The sequence below is a fragment of the Mustela lutreola genome, chromosome 12 (assembly GCF_030435805.1).
Source record: "Mustela lutreola isolate mMusLut2 chromosome 12, mMusLut2.pri, whole genome shotgun sequence".
In the NCBI taxonomy this organism is placed as follows: domain Eukaryota; kingdom Metazoa; phylum Chordata; class Mammalia; order Carnivora; family Mustelidae; genus Mustela; species Mustela lutreola.
This window is the reverse complement of record NC_081301.1, coordinates 99,120,144-99,138,129: the sequence shown is the minus strand read 5'-3', so window position 1 is coordinate 99,138,129 and position 17,986 is coordinate 99,120,144. Positions and strand designations below refer to the sequence as shown.

The 17,986-nt window shown below is 52.2% G+C and overlaps 1 protein-coding gene across 4 annotated transcripts in view; it reads left to right on the top strand.

Moving 5' to 3' along the window:
* Nucleotides 1-1,369, top strand: part of AUH (AU RNA binding methylglutaconyl-CoA hydratase) — a 134,052-nt gene extending 132,683 nt beyond the window's left edge. For all 4 annotated transcript variants that reach the window (XM_059143257.1, XM_059143255.1, XM_059143256.1 and 1 more), the window contains one exon: nt 779-1,369. In XM_059143257.1, the coding sequence (XP_058999240.1) occupies nt 779-856 (78 nt within the window). In that variant the 3' untranslated portion in view covers nt 857-1,369. The remainder of the gene's footprint in view (nt 1-778) is intronic.
* The last annotated feature ends 16,617 nt before the right edge of the window (nt 1,370-17,986 follow it).

Here is a 17,986-nt window from a genome sequence, read left to right as displayed (position 1 = left end):
ATTTCTTACAAAGCTAAGCATAATGTTAGCATGTGATTCGGCAGTTGTAGCTCTAGGTGTTCACGCAACTGTGTTGAAAGCTTATGTCTGCACCAAAGTCTGCACTTGGCGTTTTAGCCGCTCAGTTCCTAACTGCCGAATGTGGAAGCGGCTGAGATGTGGAGGTGCAGGCACATGCACGCAGTCAGGTATTACTCAGTGACAAGACACAGAAGAACCGCAGACGCGTACTGTTAAGGTACGGGTTTCCGTCTAAAAATTGCAGGTACGATAGGGTTCCAACGGTCTGACCTCTGGAAAGGCGGCACAGGGCAGGGATGAGAAGATCGAACATGAAGAACTTGGTGCGGGGAAGCTGTTCCGTGGCTGCTCTAGGGTGGATCCGTGACATCGTGCCTTTGTCAGAACCCATGGTGCACACAACATTCAGGCTTTGCTTAACAAGAACGTGTGGATCCTGGTTCCTCAGTTGTGACAAATGTACCGCATTGACGCAAGGTGTCAGTAAGGGGGCAACCCTGAAATTTGTTCAGTCGTTTGTATACCTAAAATTGTCTAAAAAATAAAGTATGTCGGTTTTTTAAAGTACATTTGAAATTGGGGGCAAAGTGTGTTTGGAATTAGAATGTAAATTTGGTCACAGAATTGTTCAAATGATGGGTAGATTTCAAAATTTTCGATCGCCTTCTAGTTCCTTTTCTCCTACTTAAATAAAGCTTGTTAGACTTTCGTAGTTTCTTCCTGTTGGTGTAGGTAACACAATGTTTTGTTTCTCTAGACGATTCCAACAAAAGACAGGCTTGAAGGTCTTCTTGCTTTTAAAGAGAAGAGGTCCCCGCGCTACAAAGGAGAGTAGAAGACACAGAAATGCTCGCAGCCCCAGGGTAAGGAGCGCAGCTCTGGAAGGATCTTTCGGACCCACACATGCCTCCGCGCCTGGAGACCCAATGACCAAAGTGAGCCTCTGTCGAGTGAGTTCAGCTTCTGGAGCAGACCCATCTGTGTACGTCGCTCAAATGTGCGTCTTGTCGCGTTCCCTCAGATTTACAAAGCTAGTAGTGCATACTGTCAGAGTCAACATAGGGACACATTTTTAAATATTTCCTGCATATGAGGCTTTCTGTTCTTGATTTTTTAATGTGAATAATTTATATATTGCACATTCTAGGAAATAATATCGATTGTATGTCTACTGTGCTGCAATACGAAATAAAATTATTTCTATATACCAAAAATGTGAAGTTATACCAAATAAAGTTTCTAAGGGATTATACAGTACATCCACGCATAATACATCTCAGACTGAGAAAGGAATTGGAAGACTCTGAGTGAAAATTACCAAATAAAAATAAAATTGGTGGAAAGAAAACTTGGAATTTTTCTGTTCCCCGATTCTCTTTGAACCAAATAAGTCACCGCACCCTGATCTGAGGAGAAGCCGCCCTTCAGTGCCGAGTCTGCCGGGTCACCCTGTAGTCTTAGAGCCAGTGTGGACAGTGTGAGCTCAGCGGGGGCCCGTGGCCGCGGGAGGCCGCAGGAGGCCTGGAGCCAGAGTTCTCCTAAGATCGCCCAGCACCCGGCCTGGCCCTTGGGCTAACTCCCCAAGAAGGTGGTGTCGCCCGGGTTGGGCTGTCGAAGCGGCGTGGGGTCAGGGATTTGAGGGGAAGCCCAGCGGCTCTGCTTCGCCCCGGCACCGGCACCTGGATTCAGGAAGGAAAGGAGGTGAACACGGCCGCTGCAGCCCCTCTCCTCGACTCACCCCTGGCCAGGCCAAGTGACTAGAAATGGAGGGCTCGGGGGCACGTCTGCGCTGCTGGCCTCGCCTGGGGAGGGAACCGTGTACATGCGTGGCCAGAGCTGTGGGCTTCAGAGTGCAGCGTGGGGAGACCTTCGCAGCTCTCCCGGGAGGCTGGAGCTAGCTTTGGTGTGTTATCCGAGCAGACTGCCCTCTGAGGCTGTGTCCAGGGCCGAGTCCGGCGGTACTGGGGAAGCCCTGCTTTTCTGGGACCTGCTCCTCCTCACCTGTGGCTTGGGGGCCGCCCGCTGCCCTCCGAGCAGCACGGCTGTGCTTTGTTGCAGGGAGGGGACATTCGGCGTGTGGGTGGATGACTGTTCGCGTGTTCCCACGCTCCGCACCGCGGCTTCCTTGGAAAGCACATAGACTTTGACCTTTTAAAAATCACCAAAACTTTTGTTTTTCACCTGGGGAAGTTGAGCGCTCAGTTGCAGGAGGCCAGCATGGAGTCCCCGTCCGGTGCTCGCATGCGGGGGGTGGGGGGAGGGCGTCGCGCTCACCGGCAGGTTCGCGGCCGGGGCCCGGGGGGGGGGAGGGGTGCCCTGGGGAAGGGGCTCGGCGAAGCGGAGGCGCACGCTTCGTCTTCCGATCGCCTCGTGCCGTTCACATCACACGGGGTGACTTGCGGGTGCGGTGCTGGCCGTGGTTCTCGTGGTCCTTTAAAGACTCCAGGGCCGCTTTGTCTGTCTGCAGCACGTTCTCACTGTGCGGGAACAGTTATATTCATGGGAGACTGCTCGGCGCGCGCTGGGTGACCTGTGTGTCCTCACGGATGCCGGGTCTGTGGCGGACCGAGCGCCGCTGGATGCCAGGCAGAGTTCTGAGGAAGTCACTGCAGTGTGTCCAGAAGCAGAGACATCCCTCCTGGGGCTTCAGAGAGCGCGGACTGCCGTGTTAGGGCGCGGCGCCAGAGTGTAGACGTCGGCCTCTGCCGGGGTCTCGTCTGCCGCAGAGCGGCCTTGCTGGGCCTGGTCCTGACGCCGGCGCGGGGTCCCGGGACTCTCAGGGAGAGGGCCGCAGCCGGGGCGAGCTGGTGCCCGCCGGCCCCCCAGCACGCTGTGCATTCGCGTGTCCTTGCACCGAAGCCGTGTCCAGCGGACGCAAGCCGGCGACGCCGCGGCGACCCCCATGCCTCCCCGGGACGTGTAAGAAGGCCCGGAGAGAGGATGCATAACCGAGCACTGCCCCGGTTCCGGGGAAAAGCACCTTCCGTCGTCTGGGGTCTGCAGGACCGCGTGCCGGCTCACTCGTCACTTCTCTCTCGAAGAACAAGAGGCCGCCACGTCCCAGACGCTCTGGGACGAAACGGGCTGTCACGGGGGCCCAGAGAAGACTCAGGTTTTCTGGACTCCTTTCTGTGATCTAAAAGATTATTTCCAGTTCAATAAAACTTGAAAACTGGCTCATTGTGTTCAATAAAAAATCGATGGTTTTCCTTAGTCTCTCTCCCCTCTCTTCCGGCTGCCAGGAACCTGGCTTGTCACTGAGCTCAGCTTCCTGACCACACCTGGAAAAGAGCTCTGTAGGGACCAGAGCAGCGGCGTGTCCCTCGCGGGCGGCGTGCTCGACGGCAGGCAGAGGCCTGTGTCTGCTGCGCGCTTGACCTTGGCTGGCCTGGCCGCTGACCCTCCGCTCACTGGACCACGGCTCTCCCTTCTGGTGGTAGGTCCCGAATCGCTGCAATCTGGGGTCCAAAAATCCCGGCAGGCAGCGCTCTCTAATAATTAATCATAGCGCTGTGTCTTCCTCTGCCCGCCCAGTTAGATACTAACTTGTGTTCCTCAGCACTGTGAGGCTTCATCAAAGCAGCAGTGAAATTGCTCTTATTTTAAAGAATAAGTGTACCTTTGTCACAGAGGAAAAACTATAGCATTTTACAGTTACTGGGTAATCTTTTGGCAAAATGAGAGCCACTTTCCTGCATAGGTGACACAGGCTCCTGATTGGGGGTGTTTGGGGCGTTAGGGACGGAACCTTCTGCTCAAAACACCTGTGGGTCTCGGGTGCCAGAGCCCACTGTCTCCCATACCGTGGAGTCCTTTCTCTTCAGGAGCCTTCCGGCATCCGGCTGTCCCGTAGAGGGACGGCTCCCAGCCTTCCAGCCCTTGGTGTGTGGCCTTTGTTTTCCAGGTGAATTCTCAGGGCAGCGTGAGAGCAGGACGCCTGACGGGGAGAACGGAAGGTGCCGAGGACGGGCTCAGACGTGTACCTGGAGTGGCCGGGGCCGGCCCTCACGGCGCCCGTCCACGCAGCGCAAGCCTCGGGAGGCAAGGTAGGGGGGCGGCCGTCCTCAGCGAGCTGACTGTTCCCGGGGGGCACCAGGGTGAGCTCAGAGCCAGCAGGGTGTCAGTCCCTCTGGAAGTACAGAACACACTGTATTCCGTGGCCGGTTTGGGTTCATGGGGACATGGACCAGATCACAGAGAGCTCGGGCTAGTTGTCAGGGGAATGGCACCGGAGCTGAGGCCCCGACCGTCTCCACGTGTCCTGCGTGCGGGAGTCGTCTCGGGAGCAGCCCCAGGGGAGAGGCTCTGGCAACTCCAGGAGCGGCATCTGGGGCGCAGGGTGGTGGCCGGAGGGCGGTGGGGCTGGGAGTCGCCCCTGGGGCCAGAGACTGGGCCATCTTGGTCAGCTGGGGGACGGCTGGTGTGTGTGTGTGTCAGAGAGAGAGAGAGACAGATTGAGCCTCTGCCCTGATGGGTGCCGTGGTTTCCTCACGACCCGGGAGCTCCCGGACGTGTGCGTGTCTGGCGGCCCGAGGACGGCAGGCCGCCCACCGTCTCCGTGCGTGTTCGCAGCCAGCACACGGGGACTCGGACGGCTCCACCGGCTCCCGGGCTGCGAGCTGAGGTCCGCCGTGGTACTCGCAGGAGAGGAAGCCCATGGGGCCCAGGTCACCCTGCCCTTCGGGGCAGTGTCGCGAGCGTCTTGCTGTCTCCGCACTGGCCAGACTCACCCAGGGTCTCGCGTTCAGGACCGGCTCGGTCAGAGGTTCACTCTGCTTTTCTGGAAGGCACACGGGAGCCCTTTGACCAGGTCCCGTCTGAATTCGATGCCGAGCCCAAGCTCAGCATCTCCCGCCCCCGGGCCTGCCGGCTGCTGCTGGTGGTTTTCAAAGCCAGATGGGACAAGTCCGTGCCCAAGGGCTCTGCGGCCAGGAACACCGTCTTCCACAGATGTGGCGTCTGTTTTCACCAGGGATGGGCTGGGTCAGGGACAGGGGTGCAGGGCTGCATCCAGAAACCCGTCTTTTACCCAGGGAAAGAGCCGTGGGGGAGAGCTGGTTGCTAGCTGTCTGTGGGTCAGAAGGGCAGGGTGACGCTGGGGCCTTAGAGGCCGCCACTGGCCAGAGCAGCCACACCTGCCCCCGGCCCCAGGGACACTTGCACGGGCCACTCTGTGCTGTCACTCACAGACCCAAGGATCGTCAACAGGAGGAGAAGCTGCTGAGGCCCTCCCAGGTCTGGCCGCAGGGGCAGAAGCGGGTGGTGAGCCATCGGGGCAGGTCTGTCGGCAGGCGTGGCGGGGCAGAGGGCAGCCCTCTAGCTCCACCATGTCCGTCCCCAGAGTCCCCCAGATGGTGCTCTTCCGCTCTGGCATGGGCTGAGATGTGAGATGCTCGGCTACGGGGCTGCTCACGGGTGGGCTGGGTCAGAGGAGGCACAGAGAACCATGTGTGCCCCGTGGCGACCCATGGCTGGGCCCTACCCTGGCCGTGAGCAGGAGTCTGGATGCCAGCTTGGAGCGCTGGGGAGGGACAGGTCCCTGAGGAAGGCAGCCCCTGTGTCGTGTTCTGCCGGCTGTCCCGCGGCTGCCATAGGGGACATGCCGAGGGGCTCTGGCCGCCGCCGCGGGCACGTGTGCCCACCCCCGGAGCAGGGCAGCATTCCCACACAGCCACGGCCCCCACCTCCCTGCCGAGGCGTGGCCGTGGTGTGCAGCCCTGAAGTCCGCCCCGTGTGGGTTCGTCAGACGTGGTGAACCCATTTCACCGACGAGGGAAACAGTGGCACCACGGCTCGGGGCTGTGACGGCTCAGGGCTGGACCCCATCGTGATGATGACTCCAGGCCGAGGGTTCGGAGGAATTTGAAGATGGGCAAGTGCCCTCTTCTGACCTTTTCAAAACCAGTTTGCTCACTTTCACTTCCAGCCTCGCAGCCGGCTGAACGGGACCCGTGTGCCCTTTACAGAAAGTGAAGCGCGGGTTCGCCCGAGAAGTTCAAACTCCTCACGGCCTCTCGTGGGTTGAGTCACAGTTCTTCTGAGTTGTCTGTCAGCTCTTTCTGGAACCGCCCACTTTTTGTGAGGCTTAGAACTTGCTCACAAGTGGCCCCGATTTGAGGTGACGTGCCGTACCCGCCAGCAAGCAGCAGTGCCCAGCTGATTTGGTGGAAAGGTACTCGGATGCCTGGGGAGCCTGGTGGGCGCGGTGGCCGTGGCTCCCGTGGACGCCGGCACACAACAGGAAAGGGCACGTCCTCTCCCTCTGGTCCTTGTGGGAGTGTGTACATGGCATGCGACCGTCCCCCCGCTCTCCTCCAGAGACCAGCAGTGTTCCCTGGCCCGTCCTCTCGCCTGCACTCCCGAGTTCAGGGACAGTGTGTGACCTTCCGTGCGCTTGGTGCGCATCTGAACCCGTTTGCGTGTGTAGGTAGGAAAATTTGTGTTGAATTTCCCATAAAACTCAGCAGAACTGACCGTTTTAATTGTATCCGGTGTGCCCCAGGGATGAGCTAGCCTTGGAAAGTGAGCGTGCGGGGTGGTGATGGGAGCCAGGGAAAGGAGCCGAGTCCTGGCCCGGGACGGCTCCTCCCGTGCTGGCCCATGACCTCCGGCAGACGCAGAGCAAAGGCCACATCTGTAAGAAAACGATTTCGGCGTGTCTGTCACACAGGAGAGCAGTGTTCCCCGCGGCTGCTGGCACCTGGAGAAGTCATGTTTAGGGTGCATTGTGGGGGACGCCTGGGCAGCTCAGCCATTAAGCCTCGCTTTTGGCTCAGGTCATGATCCCGGGGTCCAGGGAAGAAGCCCCCGCGTCGGGCTCCCTGCTCAGCGGGAAGCCTGCTTCCCTCCCCCTCCCCTTCCTACTCATGCTCATCCTCTCTCTGTTTTTGTCAAAAATAAATCAATAAAATCTTTTTAAAAAGTAAGCAAGGATACATTGGGGGGGGGGGTCTATTTTGTATTGATTCTGGGTTTAGAGGCCTAGCATCAGAATTGAAAAAAAAGACACTTTTTTGACTTTTGTGGATTTTTCAACTTATTTTTTAAAATACATAATTTACATACCATAGAAGTCACCCTTTGAGCTGTGCAGTTCAGTGATCGTCCTGTATTCACAGAGCTGTACAGCCCACCACTGTGTAGTTGTAGACTATTTCCTGGGCCCCTAAAGATGCCCCATACTCATTGGCAGTCTCCTGACTGCGCTTCCTGCCAACCTCCAGCGACCAGTAATCTACTCTTCTGTTTCTGGATTTGCCTATGTTGGGCATTTTGTATAAATTTCATACGATAGTAACCTCTCTTTGGCTTTTTTCATTCACTATAGTGTTTTTAGGGTTCGTCCGTGTGTAATATGCACCCACACTTCATCCTTTTTAGGGCTGGACGTTCCCCAGCGCACGTACATGCCGTGTTGTGTCCATCCACTCGTCAGCTGGCGAACTCTTAGGTGTGTCCACTTTGGTGCTGTCACCAACGACGCTGCTACAAACAGCGGGTGCGGCTTGGGTCCTGTGGATCAATGGTACCGTTTGTCGCAGGCGCTCACCCAGAAGTGGGGTTTCACTGGGTCGTGCGACCACTTTATGTTTAACTTTTCAAGGAAGAGCAAAACTGGTTTCCAAAGTGCCTGCACCAGATGACAGTCCCATCAGCAACATACGAGGGTGCTAACTTCTCAGCGTGCTCACCGGCGCTCGCCGGTGACTGTGACTTTGGTTATAGCCATCCAGTGGGTGTGAAGTGGCACCGCATTGTACTTTTGATTTGCATTTCCCTAATGTCTGATGATGCTGGGAATCTTCATGCATGTTTGTCATTTGTGTATCTTTTTTGGGGAGAATACCGGTGGGAACCCTTAGCCCATTTTTAATTGGGTTGCCATTTTATTATTGAGTTGTGACTGGTCCTTATATCTTCTGGGTACGAGTCACTTTAGATATGAGTATCTTATTGGATATTTGATTTATAAATCTTTTCTTGCATCGGTTGTCTTTTCACTTCTTTGATGGTGTCCTTTGAAACACTAAATTTTAGATTTTGATGAAATGAAGTTCATTTTTTCCTTTTCTTCATTGTGCTTTTGGTGGCATATCTAAGAAACCATTGCCTAACCCAAAGTGATGAAGATGTGGTTTTGTCTAAGTATTTTTACACTTTTAGCTTTTACATTTAGATTTTTTAATCTATTTTGGTTCATTCTTGTATATGGTGTGAGGTAGGATCCAACTTTTTTTTTCCCTGCATGTTGATAGCCAGTTGTCCCAGCACTGTTTATTGAAAAGGCTATTTTTCTCCTATTGTATTTTCTTGATAAACTTGTCAAAAAGGTTAATTTCTAAACTGTTCTACCACATGCCAGCGTCTGTTGATGTGAGGATGCAGTGGTTATTTTTTATTCTACCGATATGCTGTTATCTTAATTGATTTTCAGATATTAGACCCACCTTGCATTCCTGGGGTAAATTGCTTGGTTGATCATGGTGTGTACTCCTTTTTGCTGGATGTAGCTTGCTAATATTATATTCAGGATTTATGAGTTTATGTTTAGAAGGAATATTAATGTTCAGTTTTCTTTCTTGTGGTGTTTTTCTTTGTTTTGGGTATCGGGATAATACTGGTTTCATAGAATGATTTAGGAAGTATTTCCTTCTTTAAAAAAAAAAAAAAAAAGAGTTTGTGTAGGATTGGTGCTAATTCTACTACAGTCATATAAAGTTTATCCGTGAAAGCATCTGGACCTCAGCTTTTCTATGTTGGAAATGCTTTGATGGGTCACCTCTTTGTTTCACCTCGATCCAGAGCTTCTGTTTCTTCTTGAGTCAGCTTCAGTACTTTGCTTCTTTTTAGGAATCGTGAATTTCATCTGGGTCCTGCACATTCACTGGCAGGGTTCACGGTTCTCTGGATGAGTGGTAGTTCCCCCTCTAACCCATTCGTGAGTTTAGGATTTGGGGCTTCCCTGTTTGTTTCATTGCCCATTCTGCTAGGTTTGCCTGTTGGGTTACCTTTCAGAGTCAACTTTGGTTTGTTTTGTTTTCTTTTCTTTAATATTTTTCTGTCCTCTTTTCCATTAATTTCTATTCTAATCTTTATTATTTCTTCCCCTCTATTTACTTTGGCTATAGTTCGCTCTTATTTTTCTAATTTCTCAAGGTAGAATCTTAGGTTATTTGATCTGTGATCTTTTCAGTATGGGCATTTACACCTCTACTGGTCTCTCTAATCAAGCTTTATTTGCATCCCATAAGTTTTGATATGTTTGTGGAAAAGAGTTAACAGTTCTGAGCTTCTGTCCTCGGGAAGGGCTGGCTGTGAGATCAGCCCCTGGCCTGCATTGGGAAACCTAGATCTGGGGGAGTTCCCCCCGTTTCCCGAACTGATAAGAGTTATGCCTGCACTGTGCAAACAAAATGGTTTATGCTTTCCTTTCTGGGATATGGAATTTGGATATCTGCCAAGCAGAGGATGCCTGCCTGTCTACCCCCTGGAAACTGGGCTCCGAGTCTCTAGTGAGGTTGGCAACACTTCACACATGTGGTTATACTTCATTGCTGGAGGAATCACCCTCGTGCTGTGTGACCCCACTGGGAGGGGACCTGTGGAAGCTTGGACCGGTCTCCCCTGATACTTACCCTACACCTTTTCCTTTGCTGCTTTTGCTTGGGATCCTATTGATTGTGTGATATGTCATAGCCGTGAGTAAGCTGTATGCTGAGCGCTAGGAGTCTTCCTACTGAATTACCAAACCTGAAGGTGGTTTGGGGACCCTGACACGTGTGGTTTTGTTTTCATTCATCTCCAAGTATTTTTAAATTTCTCTTGTGTTTTTTCCTTGTATTCTTTTGGTCTTTTAGGATTGTATTCCTTAATTTACATATACTTGTGAATATCCCAAATTTCCTTATATTATTGATTTCAAATATAATTACATTGCGGTTGACAAATGTCTTTCAGTCTCATCATTGTATAATTTCAGTCCTTGGCAAATTTTAATGAAACTTTGTGGCCTAAAATATGATCTGTCCTGGAGAAATCTCGTGTGTGTACGAGAGGAACATGTATTCCTCTGTTGTTGGGAGGAGCGTTCTATCAGGTCTGGTTCATTTGTAGTCTTGCTGCTGCTGCTGCTGCTGCTGCTGCTGCTTCTTTTTATTTTTGAATATTTTATTTATTTAACAAAGAGAACAATCAGGGGTAGCAGCAGAGGAAGGAGAGGAAGAAACAGGCTCCCCACCGAGCAGGGAGCCCAATGCAGGGCTCTATCCCAGGGCCCTGGGACCATGACCTAAGCCAAAGGCAGACACTTAACTGACGGCCACTCAGGACTCCCTCATTCTTTTTTGGTTTTTAAGTATTTTTATTTGTCCATTTGAGGGAGAAACAATGAGAGAGAGAACACAAGCAGGGGGTGGGGGAGGGGCAGAGGGAAAAGCAGACTCGCCCTGAGCAGGAGCCTCATGTGGGTGTGATGCCGGGACTCTGGGACCATGAGGTGAGCCGAAGGCCGACACGTAACCGACTGAGCCGCCCGGGCGCTCTCTGTTTCCTTCTTTTGTTTCCTGTGGCTCTTCTCCTTGTTCTGATTTAAAGTGAGACGGTGAAGTCTGTGAGCGTTGTCGGTGAGTTGTCTGTCTCTCCCTTCGGTTCTGTCCCGTTTGGCTTTATATGTTTTGGGACACGTATATATTCGTCATCATTATGTCTTCTTGATGGATTTATCCTTCGTCGCTATAAAATGTGCTTCTTTCTCCACAGTGGACGTTACTGTCCTGCCGTGTGCTCGGTGTGATACTGGGACGGCCATTCCATCTCTTTTATCTGCTCTTTTGCTTTCAGACTGTTTACGTTTTTTAATCTAAAGAGTATTTCTAGGGGTGCCGCAGTGGCTCAGTCATTAAGCCTCTGCCTTCGGCTCCAGTCGTGTTCCCGGGGTTCTGGGATTAAGCCCGGCATTGGGCATCCTACTCAGTGGGAGGCCTGCTTCTCCCTCTCCCGCTCCCCCTGCTGTGTTCCCTTTCTTGCTTTCTCTCCGTTAGACAAATAAATACAATCTTTAAAAAAAGGAAAGAAAGTGTATTTCTTATAGACAGCATAAAGTTGTATCGTATTTTTAATTAGTTCTGCCCATGCTGCCTCTTGATTAGAGTGTTTGATCATTTACATTTAATGTGATTATTGATAAGGTAAGAAATACGTCTGCTGCTTCACTTTCTGGCATATCTTTTTCTCCCTCTTTTCCTGCATTACTGGTTTTCTACGTTTAATAGGTATTTTCTAGTGTACCATTTTTATTTCCTTATTATTTCATTTGCTATAATTTTTTTTTACCTTTTTTCTTGGGAACTACAATTACAGTTTTTACTTATAAAATCTATTTTGGATCAATACCAACCAATTCCAATGGTATACAAAAACTTTGCTCCTATGTTGGTTTGAACTCTTCTGCTTCCTCTGTGCTGTTTCCGTTATAGAATTTAAATCTGTATGCATGGTAAGTCTGCGAGAACAGCTCTATACCCTCGTTTTACACACTTGTGTGTGTGTTTTTTTAAAGATTTTATTTATTTGACAGACAGAGATCGCAAGCAGGCAGAGGCAGGCAGAGAGAGGAGGAAGCAGGCTCCCTGCTGAGCAGAGAGCCCGATGCGGGGCTCGATCCCAGGACCCCGGGATCATGACCTGAGCTGAAGGTGGAGGCTTTAGCCTGCTGAGCCACCCAGGCGCCCCACACACTTGTGTTTTAATTCTGATTGGAGCCAAAAAGGTAAAGATGAAAAACATTTATACTGGGTTTGGGGTTGGGTTTTTTTGTTTTGTTTTGTTTTTATGTGCTGTTTCCTTTCCTAGTACACTTAATGTTTTCCAGTGGATTCGAATTATTCTCCAGCCAGTGTCCCTTCACTCCAGCCCAGAGGCTCCCTCTGTAGAACTTATTGTAGGGAAGTTCTGCTAGTGACAAATTCTCTGTTTTTGTTTATCTTGAAATGTCTTAATTTCTTCTTAATTTTTGGAGGGAATTTTTGTTAGCTATCTACTTCTGGGTTGACAGTCTTTTTACTTCAGCTCTGTGAATATGTCATCTCACTGCCTTCTGGGCTCTGTGGTTTCTGATGAGAAATGGGCTGTTCATTTTTCGGGAGGCCCTTTGTGAATGACAAGTCATTTCTTTCTTGCTGCTTGCAAGATGCTTCGGCTTTTGGCAGTTTATTCTGTGTCGTGGTGTGGATCTGTTCGAGTTCATCCTGCTTAGATTTCACAGAGGCTCAGGGTGTAGAAATCATGTCTTTTTTCAAATTTGTGAAGTCTTTGGCCAGAGTCTCTTTAGACACCCTTCCTGCCCCTTTCTCTCTTCTCCCTCCAGAACTCCCGGTATGCGTGTTTGCACACTCGATAGTATCCCAGAGGCCTTTGAGGTGCTCTTCATTTTCCTTTGAACTTTTTTCTCTCTGCTCTTCAGATTCGAAGATTTCTACGGATATGTGTTCAAGTTTATCGATTCCTCTGCTGTGTCAAATCTGTTCTTGAGACTACTAGTGAATTTTTTTGTTCTAGGCGTATTTTTGACTTTAGAATTGGTCTTTGGTTCTTTTTTGCATTTTTTAAAAATTAAGAGTCCGTGTTTGATGAGACATTGTTCTTATTCTTTTCTTTGGTTCTTTGAAGATATTTAACGGATTTAAAACCATTTCTAGTACATTCCATGTCTTGCTTTTTTCAGGAACAGTTTCTGTCGCTGCCTCTTTTCTTTGTATAGAGTGACACTTTCTTCTTTGCACGTCTGACAATATGTTACTGAATAATGGGTATTTGAAATAACCTAATATGGCAACAAATAAAATAATCTAACACGGCATTGCTGGAAACCAGGGCCTTGCTCCCCTCCCCCAGGTTTGTGGTTGCTGTTTGTTAGGGTTGCAGCGTGGACGCCTGACATAATTCTGTGTTCTTTGCTGTTTGCGGTCCCTGAAGTCTCCACCCAGTTAGTATAGTGACCGGTAATGACTGGACCAGGATTCCTGTAAACCCTTGCGGCAGGAAGGGCCCCAGGCTTGCAGAGGGCGCCGTGTGCATGTCAGGGCCATGCCTGCCTTCAGTGCTTTGCGGGACAGTTGGCAGCCTTGTCTTAGCCTTTACTGCCTTTCTGTGCAGAGCCTTGGGGTCGGCCAGAGATGAGAGTTGGGGCCTTCTCAGGTCTTCCCTGTGTGGGCAGACAACCCTGCATATACACACTGCCTTCCAGATTCCTAGGAGCATGTCAAGAGCATTTTACAGCCCTGTACAGCATCTCACTCTCCAGTTTCTCCTTTTAAGTTTTTTGGCCCATTTCTTCTTTGTACCACTGCTGTCACTGGCTTAGGTCACTTTGATGCTAAGCAGTTGCCACTGATTGTTTTCTGCAGATGCCCGGTAGACAGAGCTGTTCACAGGGAGGGGCCCCTGAGGCAGGTCTCCTAAAGACCAGGCCCGCGGGGAGGGGTTTTCCTCAGTCCTCCATCCTCTGGGCTGCTGCCGACAGGTCAGATAATGACACGTTTCTAAGGAAAGAGCTTTGGGTGGGTCACAGACACGACGGCGGGCAGGTCATGGCCACCCAGACTTTGAGAGTGTTGGTTTTCCAGGAGCTGGGAAAGTGGACCGGAGATGCGGCAGTGCGAAGTGCCGCAGAGCTGCTTGTTCTCAATGGGATGCAGCTCCGTTCCTGGCATAAGTGTTCAGCAGATTCTCGCAAGCTTTTGGTTAGTTTTTGGGTTTTGTAAAAGTTGATCTTAGAAATTACTGCTTACACGGAGAAGCTGGTCTTTGGAGATGCTCACTGCGCCTGCCCGCAGGACGATTCTAACGTAACCACGTGTATCCCGGATGTTGGAAAATAAGGCATGTAGCCACCTGACTTCCGGTACATCAAAACTGATGTTTGTTGAATAATAATCATGATAATAGTATGTTATCATTAATACTAATACCATATCAATCATATTATAATATTTATTCTTGTCTTGTTGTTATAGCCCTCAATACTAAATACACCTTATGCCCCAAATGTTAAGTGTATCCGCAGTCAGAGAAATACAGGGTTCACTGCTGTGTTGTCTCATAAATGTGCATTTAGGCCCGGGAAGCAAAAGTTTGCTGTTCCAGCTGCAGCAGCGCCTGCCAGGCCAGGAGGCTGGCTTGGTCGGTGGAGGATTTGTGCTCTACCACCAGCGGTGAGGCTAACAGCCGTAAAGCAAAGCAGTGCGTAGAAGCAGAATTCAAGTAGTAAAAATCAAGAGGTAATTGTTGAAATCTGGCACTTGGGTGTTCTGTGTTTCCGGAGGAGTGTGAACTTTCCGCCCGTGCTCCTCAGTTCACGCTCCACTGCTGGACATTGAAACTATGGTGACCAAACCGTGTGCTAATTTGAACTTGTCAGACCTTGGACAGGATTTCCAGTACAGCAGGACTTCGCTAGTGATGGAATCCAAGAAAGAGTCCTGTTCTTTTCTTTTCTTTTTTCTTTTTCTTTTTGGAAAAAAGAGTCCTTTTCTAAAACAAAACAAAGAGTAAAATGAAAATAACCAAGGTGCAGTTTGATGACTTGTGATGTCTAATCCGTGCCAGGGGACAGCCACCCTCTAACTAGACTGTGCAGTGGGCTGTTAGGTGGGCGTCCGAAGAGCTTTCTGGTCAAGCTGCCGCTGACAGCAGCAGGCCGGCGCCACGCACTCCCGGGGCCGCTCGGACACAGCGGCATTGTTGTTGCTGTGGCTTATTACCGCCCTGCTGCTCTCGGGCCTGAGTGCATGTTCCAAAGGCCGTTTCTGCCGCACAGGCTCTCTATTCATGTAATAATTACAGCATATTTGTCTTGAGGATTTCGCAAGTGTTCTCTTTGGATAATACTGGCAAGATGAAGTAATAGTTTCTCGCTAGCAGTATTGCTCAAGCACATCAAATGCGGCGGGCCCAGATTGGATGGATTACGCGTACAGCTTGGGCTCCTAGTGCCTTTGATTTTTTTTGCTTTTCTTTTCTTACGTTTAAAGTAATCTTATTGTGGGGCTATGGCTATTGTTTCTAACACAAATGCCAGGAATCACTTAGCAGAATATTTTATTTCCACTTTAATGGGTGGTTTTCATAATGATCAAGAGGAACACAGTCCAGTCAGCCCCAGCACTGGGCCGGGAACCAGGGACTTCAAAGACGGTTCTCTTCAGGACTCTGAAGGAACTGAAATCCCTCCTTCTGCTCCTCCACATTATCCAACTTAATTACTGGCCATGAGTGTCCGTCAGCAGGAAGCTCTCATCCCGCGTTTCCAGTTCTGCCTCGGGAAAGGTCAGCAGGAGGCAGGACCGCCAGGCTCGGATCCCCTGACGCGCGCCCCGGAGCCCGTTACGCAACAGCACTCGCTGATTCACGGCCACTTGCACAAGACGGTTCTCATTACCCAGATGCGCACGTCCTGGGAACGATGAACTTCCTGACATACTCGCAACACTCAGATTCAAACAGAGCTTCAGAATAACGTGCTTCAGAAATAACCAAATGTGCTCTAGTGTCTTAACGTGAATGCGATCAACAACTGTTTGAAAGCCACAGAGCGAGACGGAGAAGCCTCTGGGAGAGGTTTTAGTTTTGGGGGTTTTTTGGTTGTTTGTGGTTTTTTCTTCCAGGAGGAGGAGTTTCATGAGATTGGCTTGTGCATGAACACTCTTCTACCATATTTTAATTTTACCTTTACGTACTTTAATTTGCCGTAAGAAATGGGGATCAGTTTTTACAGTGTCTCCATCGCGTGACGGAGACACTGACGAGACTGTCGCTCCCATGAAACCCTGTTCGGGCCACAGAGATGGGACTGCCCCATGCCCGTGCCGGGCGGGCGCGAGTGTGACGGCAGTTGCTGGTTTCATGGGACTAAGAAGGTCAAACGCAGTTCCGCCTCCTGTTAAAGGTTTCCAAATCTTCCCAGTTGGGTGCGGTTGGAAATGCGTGGTGTCCTGGGACTTGGGCCGGTGAGCGGCAGGAAATCAGCCCAGGGTAGCTCAGGGGAGAGCGAGCTCTGGGACCCCCGGCACAGCCTGCGGGCAGGACGGGGAGCGGCGTTGTCAGACTCGGCCGCGGGGACACGCTGTGTCTCGTCACGTGTTCGCGGGCACGCAGCCTCCTCCTCGGGGACTGGTCTTGCGACTGGCTTCCCCGGTGGCCGCTCCCAGCTGCCCGGCTCCCCACTGGGGGCGAGGGGATCCTTTCCCTCACCGCCAACTCGGAACGCGCCCCGGAGAGGGCTCAGCGGGGCTGACGTCGATCACGCGCTCCGTGGCCGTGGGCGTAGCTCTAGGGTGGGCAGGCGACTTTTCCAACCGCGGGGAGGGCTGCTGTTCCGGCCGCCGAAAGCATGGCAGCCGCGGAGGCCGGCCCTGGCCCAGCCGGCTATCATCGTCCCCACGACCCCCACTGCCGCGCGCCGTCTCCCTGCGTGTCCGCGGGTGCACATGCTTGCTCGGAGCCGCGGCACGGTTCTGCCCAGCAAGCGAGCCCGGCTCTGAGCCCAGCCCTCGCGGGCTCGTCCCGATACGAGCGGTCTCTGTCGCTCTCCAGAGCCAGACGGGCTTGGCCTGCCTGCTGCTCAGCCGACTCAGGCCTCAGCACGCTGTTCCAGCGAGGGAAGGAACCGGTCGATACCCGGGCTGAAGCGCAGGCAGCTCTCCTGCTCCGAGCACTCCGCAGCAGAGCAGGGATGTGACTGGGTCGGTGGAGGCCGGACGTCCACGGCGGACCCACTTTCCTTAGCCGGTCTCGCCGCCCAGCCTCCTGCTGATGGTCCCCCCAGTGGGTCCCTGGAGAGAACTTCTTTGTGGCGGCGGGGGGGGGGGGGGGGGTCTTTCTGTGGCTCCTTCGTTCACTTCTGTTGGTGCTGCTGTAGACGGTCCTGGAACTTGTCTGGGGCGAAGGATCCCCTCACAACCGCATTTGGGGTTAGTGCAGGGAGGGCAGAGCTTGTCAACCCTGTAATGTGATTCTCACCAAATTCTCTTAGCATTGTCTTTGCGATTGGGTCTCCTTGGACCTCCGCTTAGTGGGATCCGCCTTCCAGCAGCTGGGCGAGGAGGGCCGGAGAGGTACGGCTGCAGCCCACCGAAGGCGCGGGCTCGGCCGGCGCAGGGGTGTGGGCAGGGTGAGACTCCGAGGCCCGCGGCGGATCTTTTTATTTGGCGAGTAACACACACCCGACTTGCAGTGAACTAGACCAGAGAAGGGCATGCTCGGAGCCGCCAGCTCCCGGGGCCGCCAGCCCGTGGCCCCATCTCCCAGCTCCCCCCTCCCCGGCCAGCTGGCCGGCTTCCAGCCTTGCCCCCAGGCAGCGGGCGAGCTGACCTCTGCTCCATCCAGACCTATCTGGGCGAGGACTCGGGCCCTGTGGCCGGAGTTGAGGACACCACGTGTGGGGTGAGGAGACGAAGCAGGTCACGTCCCCACCCTTGGCTTGTGAGGACAACCGACGGCCATGTGGAGGACCCCCGGGCAGGTCTCCCCCGGCCTCTCTGCTCCTCGTGCATTTTCTCGCTCACCTCTGCCCTCGCCCCACGGCTAGGACACCGAGGAGACCGCTTGGTGATCGCCGGCTGCTTCAAGTCCACATTCCCACTGAAGCAGCTGCCTGTGCGTGGACGCACTTTCCCGGCTCCGTGAGAGCGGCGTCTCGTAGAGCTGGTCCCTTCACCGGCCACCTAAGCCACGCTTGTCACTTACAGTCGTTTTCTTCCCGGAGGGTAAGACATGTCCAGTTCCTTCCACGTGGGGCCAGCCCCTCAGAACCGCCGGTGTTAGCCGAGAAGTACAGGAGCCCCTGTGTCTCGCACGGGGTCAGTTCTAGAATCTTCTACTGCTAGTAGGCCAGGTACCACCGGGGACTTTTCCTCAATAACACATCCCACTCCCTCAACAGCACCTCTGAAGGAGGCCGCTTGCTTTT